General features: G+C 38.2%; 1 protein-coding gene across 1 annotated transcript; it reads left to right on the top strand.

Annotated features, from left to right (window-relative positions):
- Window positions 1-306: 306 nt before the first annotated feature.
- On the top strand, window positions 307-9446 carry LOC141820344 (homeobox protein knotted-1-like 12). The gene is made up of 5 exons (XM_074707639.1): window positions 307-722; window positions 792-911; window positions 975-1113; window positions 8613-8866; window positions 8980-9446. The coding sequence occupies exons 1-5, from the start codon at window positions 441-443 to the stop codon at window positions 9202-9204; spliced, it is 1020 nt and encodes a 339-aa protein (XP_074563740.1). The 5' UTR covers window positions 307-440; the 3' UTR covers window positions 9205-9446.
- Window positions 9447-9754: the final 308 nt, after the last annotated feature.

Genomic DNA, 9754 nt, shown 5'->3' with positions numbered 1-9754 from the left:
CACCGATCGATGCAGGGCAGGCTGATCATCCTCCGATCCACCAAATTCCCCTCTCACCAACTTTCCTCATTTCCCTCGATATATATATATATAGAAATCGACCTCACGATCGATGCATGCTTCATTCTTCCAGTGCAATGCAAAGCTCAATCGTCCCCTTGATCGGTCCATTGAATCAAGACCGACGGCAAGCGGTGGTGGAAGCCAGACATCACATCGCCTCTGATTGATTTGATTTGATTTGATTTGACAGGACAAAAAAAAAGAGCAGCTGGCCATCTTAAATGGCTTGCTTGCTCATCCTTCTCCACTTCTTCCGATCCGTTCTAGCTAATTGATTAGCTACTATTAATTGTCTTGATTGTCTTTTCCATTTTTTTCTTGCTTGATTTCCTTCCTTCCTTCCTCACTATAAGCCTACGAGGAAGGCAGCGGCGGAGATGGAGGAATTGTGCGGTGGCAGCAGCGCAGGGAGCCGGAGGCCGTTCCTTTACCTTCCCTCGTCCACTGCGCCGCCGCCTCAAAGCTACCACTACTACACCTGCACCTCTTCCTCCGCCTCCTCCTCCTCCCCTCAGTCCCACCTCCAAGCCCCGCCGCCGCTGCCGCCGTCGCATGGGCCGTCTCCAATCTCCCACGGCGGCACGGAGGAGATCAAGGCGAGGATCATGTCGCACCCCAAGTACTCCGACCTCCTTGCAGCTTTCACGGACTGCCAAAAGGTGGTACTCAATTAATCGACTCCGGATCCATTCTCCAGATCGCTGATCGTCTAGCTTCTATGTTTTAAGGTGGGCGCGCCGCCGGAGGTGGTGGCGAGGCTGTCGGCCATGCTTCATCAGCTCACTCTGGACCCCGTCGCCGGCCACAACCACCACGCTTCGCCCGACCCGGAGCTCGACCAGTTCATGGTACCTCCGCAGCTTAATCGCACAAACACTCTCAAACTCGAAACTGATCCAAATCTCCAACAGGAATTGTACTGCCGCGCGCTCATCCAAGTCCGGGAAGAGCTCACCAGGCCATTGCAGGAGGCCAAGGACTTCCTCGACGAGATCGAGTCCCAGTTCAACGATCTGCTCACCAATGCTTCCACCCGACTTCTCCTCTCCGGTACGCTTCCACTCATCATTTCCGCCATTAAAATCCTCCATGAGCTTCACTTTTAAGACCTACAGACAACTTTTCTGAACTTAGGGTTCAACTACAGTACTTACTACCACCAATTTACCTGCATGTACATTGATTCTGTAAATTAAGGACAGGCCCACCTTGCTAGACGACGACCATGGAACTCATAAAGTTACATGAGGGCGGTAGATTACTTAAATGAGCAGTGAAGCCCAGGCCAAATCCTCCTCCCTCTAATTAATCTAATTAATTAATCAATTCATCAATGAAGTAGAGCATTTGTTAATTGAGTGGAAAAGCACACGTTGGCCTGGCCTGCAATGAACTTTAGGGTTCTTAAAGGCAATTCTTCTCCACCTTCTTAACGATCACTACTACTACTGCTACTACCCTTCTCTTATGTGATCTACTCGAACTTATACACCCACGAGATAAAGATACTACATAGGATGCTATTCTTATCATTCCTTCTGTGGCAGAGAACAGTGGCTGCCACATATAATATGTAGTACAGTTCTGTCAGGAGTAGGGTCATGGACAAGGAACTATGTTGGAAATTTATTTCTAGTGCTCCCACAACATGATCACACACGTGGAAGAAGCATATGGGGAAATGGATGTTGTTTATATGGCCAAATGTGGACGGTTTGACCCACAGGAATTGTTTTCAGTGATTTTTATATGAAGATAATTTTCTTAATTCAATGGTTGTCAGTAGATGATATTCAGTGAAAGTAAACACCAGCACTTACTAAGAATTTGCTATTGTTCTTTGTAGTTTTATGTGAACTAGACATTCTATATATATATATATAATTAAATCACATTACTATACGTGGAGAAAGGAATGAAATGGTTCAATCATTTTGTTTAGGGTTTCAAATTGCTATTTGTTTGCAAACATGATTCTCAAATGTGTTTTATCTTTTGTAGAACATTTAGCTAGTATTATATAGTAAATGATTTAACTATTTATTGGGACTATTAGATATCTTCGCCATCTAATTTTGCTATCGATATCTGATATTTTTTTTACTCTCTAAAAGATAATTTAATTTCGAAAAAGAGCATGCACAAGGATGCTAATAGGTGTTTGCGCCTTGTTCTGAGTTAATATATGTGCATCTGAAAGCTTCATTCCTGAAGTGCATAAACTTCTCATGAATCTTTTGTAGCTTTGTATATAAGAATGTGTTGACATCATAATTCAAGTCAAAATTCTGTAAATTTTGCTTTTTTATCTCTTTCGTTCAATGCCTAGCTAGCTTTTGATCTTTAATATATGGTTGCCTTCAATCACTAGCACTCACAAATGGAGCAATCTTTAAGCATTAATAATATATCTTTGGCCATTGATGCATAGGTTTTCCTTGTTATCTAAACAATAATTTAGATAAAAGACAATGGGAGAAGATTACGAAGAAATAATGGAAAATTTCATTCAACAATTTGAGTTTATTTTATTCTATTGCATTGTGTTAGAATACGACATTGCCCTAAGGTATGGATCATTGAGTTTATTTTATTCTATTGTATTTATGTGGTTTGGAACCTTTGGTTCCTGCTCCACACCCAATGATCCTTTGGTGGATTACTCCTTAAACTCCTCTATACTTTCTCCTTCTTGGACTTCTTTTATAGGTTAAGAAATCTCTTACAAACTTTCAAAGATTACAATATAAGACATCAGAATTGAAGAGGAGATTACAATGAGCTCGAATATTACACAATGTAGCATTAAGCATTAACTCCAAATGTCTCTTCACCCCTTTAAATAGCCCTCTAAAACCTGTAGTTGTTGGTTACTGTTCTACTTTGCTAATGTCGATTAGTCAACTAGATTCCACCATCAGTCCGTTGTTGCTATGTAGCTGTTGCACCACTGAACTTTTGTTGTACAGCTTTTTGTCAACAGATCTCTTCAGTTTTTCAAGTTCAGCTTCAGCGGATTGGTTGCCTCGATCAACGACAGCCATGAACCAAAAATATTTTGTTTGTAAGTTGATCAATCTGAGTCGACTGTTTAGTTGACTTAGCTATCCTTATTCGACTAGATTCCATTTCAATCGAATGATTCCAAGTTCAATCTTGCATAGAACCATTCTATTCGTTGTTTGATGCTCTCGAGTTGACTTCTTGGTTGACTCAACCACTTGTCAAAGTCCTCCTTTAGCTGAATGATTTGTTGATTATAACCATCTTAAGTTGAGGTTTATTCTTCTATGAGTATAGATCTGTCAAATCTTACCACTAGGTCGTCTCTTGTTAGGCTTCTCGTCCCTTAGATGCACTTGAACCCTTGACTCGCTCCACATGCCATACCTCACATTCCACCTACATAATTCGCCTCAAAGGCACAATTGCACTTTAATGTTGTTCGTTCTGCAATCGCGCGGATGTTCCATGCCATCCTTCTTCGGTCTCCCCCGACCTCAAGTTATTAGGTATCCATTGATCTTGGTCGCGCTAAGTCATCTCTGTGTATTTTATCTAGTTTTGCATGACTTAAACTCACATATCAAATACATAACAAATCCTATTTTAAAATTTTTTATCCATACATCAAAACCTAGACTTAAAACTCTCTATTCAAACATTAAAACTTATGATCGATCCTAATCACTAAGGGTTTGATTGCACTAACAACCATTAATCACCTGACCCCCATGCAAAGGGCCATTGTGTTGGGTGAAGCTCCCCGTGATTTACCTCTCTTCCAGATCACGTGGGACAGTCCTAGAGTGGCCTTGGGGTGGGGTTATCACCTTTTGTTGCAATATATAAGAATCATTTAATTATTATATTTATAATTTTATATAAAATTTAATTATTTAATATATAATTGATATTTATATATTTGTTTTATTAGTAATCATAGAAACAAGGAAAAGTTGCATGAACAAAGTTAAGTGTTTTTGCCACCTCCTAACCATGTATTTTCACTTCTAGCGTAAAACAAAAGAGTGGGGGGAGTTTCCAAGAGGTTCTATGATTTGTTGGAGATCCGTCACAAGCATAGATAGAGAAGAAGGAATGAGAAAGGCTATTTTGTAAAAATAGATGCATATAAAGATTCTCTCCTAATATTTTGAATACTGTTCTTGTCAACTGGAATTATTGAAGTGCCACAAATGCAAATTTAACAAATTCTAATTTGCTTCATATTGCAAAAATGATGATCAAACTAAGAGATCCTCTATTAACCTTGAAACCCTCGATCCATCTCAGAGGATATTGACAAAAGATGTGTTGGATGTAAAATATTTCTGCACTCACCTTCTACCTTGTGACCCAACAAGTGTGCCTAAGTATGAATCTTCGCAAGAATTTCAGATCAAGAAGAAACGTTGGCAGCAAAGAGAGCAAGAGAAAACTGTAAGCCATATGTTTGCTTGCAGACCATCAAGCAAACTGGACCAGATTTGGTGATCCAACCTGGTCAGATTCAGCCCATCCATAATGTGCATCATTCTTTCCTTAACATGTAAGAATAATGAGAACAAAACCAGAACCTAAGACAAGACAACTATAACCCAAAACCCAATATAAGATAGACTAGAACCCAAAAATTAGAAATCAAAGCGAACATAACCCAAAACCTAAGACTAGAACCTAGAAACCATACCCAAAAATTGCAAACAAATCAAACCAGATAGACCAAATAGATTAAAAAGTATCTAATCAGGTGCTCTGGGTAGTTTGATTAGAAAAGTTCATTAGGAAGATATCGCGCATGTGATCTTAAGCTTAGGGGTTTGATGAGAGCACTTGGGGACTTCAACAAGAGTGGAAATGAATGTTGTAAGACATAAGGGTCTTATTTTCAAGGCCCTTATTTATAGCCTTCAAATCAATCATGATTTAACTTCACAACACATTTTTCTTCTTGAATTTAGTTGACTAAATTATCCTGTCAACTGAAATGTCTAATAGAAGCTTTATTTGCTAACAACTAATCTTCCAATTGACTCAACTCTTATAAGTCGACTTAAACCCATTGCAATTGACTCAATCCTTTATGTTGACTCATTCCTTTCGGTTGATTGAGATTGCAAAGCTTATCTGCTAACATATACCATCTCCAATCAACTCAAGATAGGCTTGATAAGATTGCAAGCTTATCTGCGAACATATACTATCTCCAATTAACTCAAGTTAGGCTCAACCGACACATTTCCATGCCAGTCCACTCAACCTATTCTAGTTACTCAATTGGTTGTGATAACAAACTTATCCATTTAATAGATACTTTTCAAGTCGACTCAGGACCTCTTTAGTCGATCTCAATCGACTCATATTCATGTCAGTCCACTCAACCTATTCTAGTTTACTCAATTGGTTGTGACAGCAAACTTATCCATTTAATAGATACTTTACAAGTCAACTCAGGACCTCTTTAGTTGACTCAATTCAAATAAAGAGCAATCTGCCTTTGACAATCAACTGCCTAATCAACTCAAGTGATTTTAATCAATTGAATTTGCTTTCAGTTGACTCAACTTGAAACTATTCATGTCAAATTATCAATCAACTGAATCTGCTCAGGATCTTGACTTTATTTGTCATCAATCTCTTTTATTGACTATGACTCAAAACATTCAAGATTATATTCCCTTGTGATCTCCCAAGACTCAGTTGTCTTCTTGCCAAAAGGCCCGGCCTCAGCTTTAGGTTTTCATCCCATTGCTTAAAAGTCTTGCCTTCAGGGCTTCATCTAATTGCCTAGAGGCCTTGCCTCCAGGTTTTCATTTGCCTAGGCCTCTTAGACTTTTCCATCTACCAAAACCTCTTGGACCTTTTCATCTACCAAGATCTTGTGGACTTTTCCCTTTATTAACACCTCTTGGACTTCTTCATCTGCTAAAACACCTTGGATTTCTCCATTATCCGGCAAACATCTAGTTAATTTTGACCTCCTTAGACTTTCGCTGTCCTCTCAAGACCTATCGGACTTCTGACTCAACACATTTGTTAGTCTTCTCCTTCATGACCTGAAACTATCAGTAGATCAACAATAGAAATGAGGATGAGAAAATGATTGCTCTTTTCCTAGTTTAATTGTAGATTAACTACAATGATTTGCGATCATGGATGTTACATCGCCATCATAATTCAGATACAATATCTTTCTTGATTTACAGGGATGTTAAATATGAAGGCAGGTGTCATACTTTGTCATTATTGTAAGCACAATACTACAAAGTACACTCCCAACAAGCACACCTGAGTCATTTTAGGATGTTCAGAACAAACTGTATTGTTTTTAAGAAAGACAAATCCAAAGTTACTTAGATGAAACACCTATACTGAATAATTCCTATTGTTAACAGTCTTTCACAAACTGCAATTGGGAGAGACTAACTAGGTTGAGTTTGGAATTGATTAGATGTAGGAAATGATTGGCAAATAACCTATTCATTATATCTAGTGTGGTATGAGTGGGTTGAAGTTAACGTTTGCCATATGTAGGTGCTGCCTAATAAAATTGTTTTCGATTGCTATGTATTTTGTTTTTACATGGACAAGATTGTTAGGTTTAAGTTGTATAGCATTTTGGCATTCACAATTAATGGAAGTAATTAAACATGGAGTTTAAAACTCATTTCTGAGAGCAAATGTAATAACCACTACTTGTGTATCAATGTTAGTCGGAACACCATTTTTTATTTCTAAACCATTGAAAAATGCAATTGCCTGCTTCTTTCTTTCATATATGGCAAGGAATCAATTATTGATTTTTGATCATTTGTCTTTTGCTCAATCAACATCATTGTATGTTCTCAAGGCGAGTGACGACAAACAAAGCAACATAAACAAAGTAGACATTTCCTTCTAAATAATATATTAGTTACATGGTTTGAAATCTCATACTGTATTAGTTGATATAGCTGAAACATATCATTCTGATACTATTAGACATAGATAATGTATCATGTGTTGTTATATCTGTTAATGAGTATTGTGTTATATTGACATTTGACACCCTTTGACATGCTACAGAGTGTGACAAGATTAATTAAAATAATGTTTATTGTTTTTTTATAGATTTTGTTCGTACATCACAATGTCAAAACTATACCATTCTAGATCGAACACAAACAGAAATTAGGTATATAGTTGTGATGCTTATTTTTAGAAGAAATTTTCAGTTATTATATGATGTTTTATTAGATCTGATATACATTTGACTGAAGGAATTAGGTTATTCAAACAATGTTAAGTTTTTACCCCATAGACCTTGAGCCTTTGTCATCATTATTAATTACCATATGGTGTTTTGTATGGTGACTTGAGATACATGATGGTGTTTTGTAAACCATTAGAAGCTATAATAGGGCTGAGTTTTACAACCAAGGAGTGATGAGCACAAGGGGTGGTCACATATGTACTTTTTCAAGGACCGCAAAAAGGAACACCTTTTTCATATCTACCTTGAGTGGCCATTCTAATATAGAGGTGAAGTTTGTTTAATTGGCTCTATAGAGGTCAAAATTTATAATGTACTATGGATCGATTTGACTTTGTTTTTGATTTTAAAGATTCGTTTACATATGATGGTTGCCTTTGTGGTGGTAGCTCAACTAGCCCCTAGGTATGAAATTCTTTGGGCTTTCATTTTCTTGGTAATTTCTTTCTTCTAAGTAGGGTTATTAGAGCACTCTAAACAAAGCGGTAATTAAATGTGAGAAAAGGTAGAAAAAAACTGATGCATCGTAGTCTTGTAGACGAACACTAGACGTCTAGGTGTCAGTGGTTCCTATTGAAGGATTACTGAATCATCGGGACACCGAAGATGTTTATAGTGGAGACCCATGAGGTGTAGATCGAGTTGTGTGACAGTGGTGTGCATTTTTTTTTTTGTGATGAACAAAATTTGTCCTAGCCATTATAGAGATGTCTAGGTGATTGATCATACGGTCAGAGCAATGGTATCTAATCACAACCAAGAGAGACAGACATGAAAGAAGCTCTTAAGAAGTTATTTCTTGTTTGATGGAATGAGGATAAAAGCAAATTATTCAAATGCATCAACATGAGAATATGCATGTTTTTGGATGCCCAAATTAAGTGTACATAAGGGTAATCTATTGATTAGTTCGGTGACAGTTAAAATGGCTTAAACCCAAATAGCTTTTTAAGAACATAGGACAACAAACGAGCATAGCTCGGCCTGTATCTATTCAAAATTTGCATTTGCATGTTTGTGAAACTGTTAAAAGGTTCTCGTCATGCCGCCTGAATCAGTTCATGAAGTTTTGATGTGGGCAGCAAATTGAATCATCATCAGTTTGAGGAATGATCGACAAGTGATGAAAATTGTAGAGTGAAGATTTTATAGACCCATTAGAAATATTGTCAATGAATAAAATAGTAGCATGCAATCTTCCTCTTTCTTGTTGGTTCTCTTCGTCTCCATATTCAATAAAAACATGAGTTTATGTGATCTCATTTTCGGTTGATGCATTGGGAAATGAATGAAGCTGAAAAATGTGAACGGGTTGGTTCCTCCGATGAGGATCAGGATGGCAACAGTGGTCGCGAGACCGATCCTCAAGACATGGATCCTCCCGAGGACAAAGAGCTGAAGCAGCACCTGTTAAAGAAGTATGGTGGCTACTTGAGTGGCCTCAGGCAAGAACTATCTAAGAAAAAGAAGAAAGGGAAGCTCCCAAAGGATGCCCGGCAGAAGCTCCTCAACTGGTGGGAGCTGCACCACAAATGGCCATATCCATCAGTATGTCCTACTTCACTCAGTCCTCTCGGATTGTAGATTTAGCAATACGTTCATCGGTTCAAACTCGATTCGATAACTAGTTCGTCTTAACAGATTCATGACATGGCATGCAGGAAACGGAGAAGGTTGCATTGGCCGAGTCCACCGGCCTCGATCAGAAGCAAATCAACAACTGGTTCATAAACCAAAGGAAAAGGCATTGGAAACCATCTGAAGACATGCAGCTGTTTGTGATGGATGGCTACCATCCTCAGACTGCTGCTGCTACTGCTGCTGGTTTCTACAGTGTGGATGGACAATTCATGGGTGCCGAAGGCATGTACCGCTTTGGGCCATGATTCCAAAGCTCTTTGAAAGTATTATCGAAACTTCAGGACAATGAAATCGTATCGGAGTTTCAGTCTCAGTTCAGTTCGCCACGACAATCTATCTGGTTTGTCTCCTATATTTTTGGACCTTGTTTCTTCAAGTCTAGGTTCCATGTTGGCTTGACTTGATTTATCAGTGTAAAGTAAAGAAATTGTAGATTTGTACTAGATCTGTTCTCAATAATCATCAGCTGAATAGAGTACTACTTTTATTCTCGTAAGCATCGAACCCGATTGGTCTAGTCTAGGAGTTGAACTTTTTATTATGTGCATAAAAATTTCAAACAGTCAAGCTGATGATGCTTATGATATTTTAGTCTAGAACCATGTAGCAATTTCAAAATATTTAGAATGATTTAAAGCCACTTAGTAGAATTTAATAAGGTAGGGGCAATGCAAAACAAAAAGGCCGGCTTCCCTTCATTAACTTTCCATGAATGGGCCGGGGTGAAAAATCTTTTGCTACCATGGAAAAACACACGTACAGTGGTGAAGTGTTAAATCAATTAAGGAGTTTAAT

The sequence above is a fragment of the Curcuma longa genome, unplaced genomic scaffold (genome assembly GCF_044706935.1).
Source record: "Curcuma longa cultivar G26 ecotype Majalengka, Jawa Barat unplaced genomic scaffold, ITB_CL_G26_1.1 utg3290_np1212_1714210_RagTag, whole genome shotgun sequence".
Classification (NCBI taxonomy): Eukaryota; Viridiplantae; Streptophyta; class Magnoliopsida; order Zingiberales; family Zingiberaceae; genus Curcuma; species Curcuma longa.
Note: the sequence above shows the minus strand (reverse complement) of the source record. Positions and strands in the feature narration are given on the sequence as shown.

Coding starts and splice junctions, on each gene's coding strand:
- LOC141820344 (XM_074707639.1), top strand. CDS start 441: ATGGAGGAATTGTGCGGTGGCAGCAGCGCAGGGAGCCGGAGGCCGTTC. Junction 1,114..8,612: donor CACCCGACTTCTCCTCTCCG/GTACGCTTCCAC, acceptor AAATGAATGAAG/CTGAAAAATGTGAACGGGTT. Junction 8,867..8,979: donor ACAAATGGCCATATCCATCA/GTATGTCCTACT, acceptor CATGGCATGCAG/GAAACGGAGAAGGTTGCATT.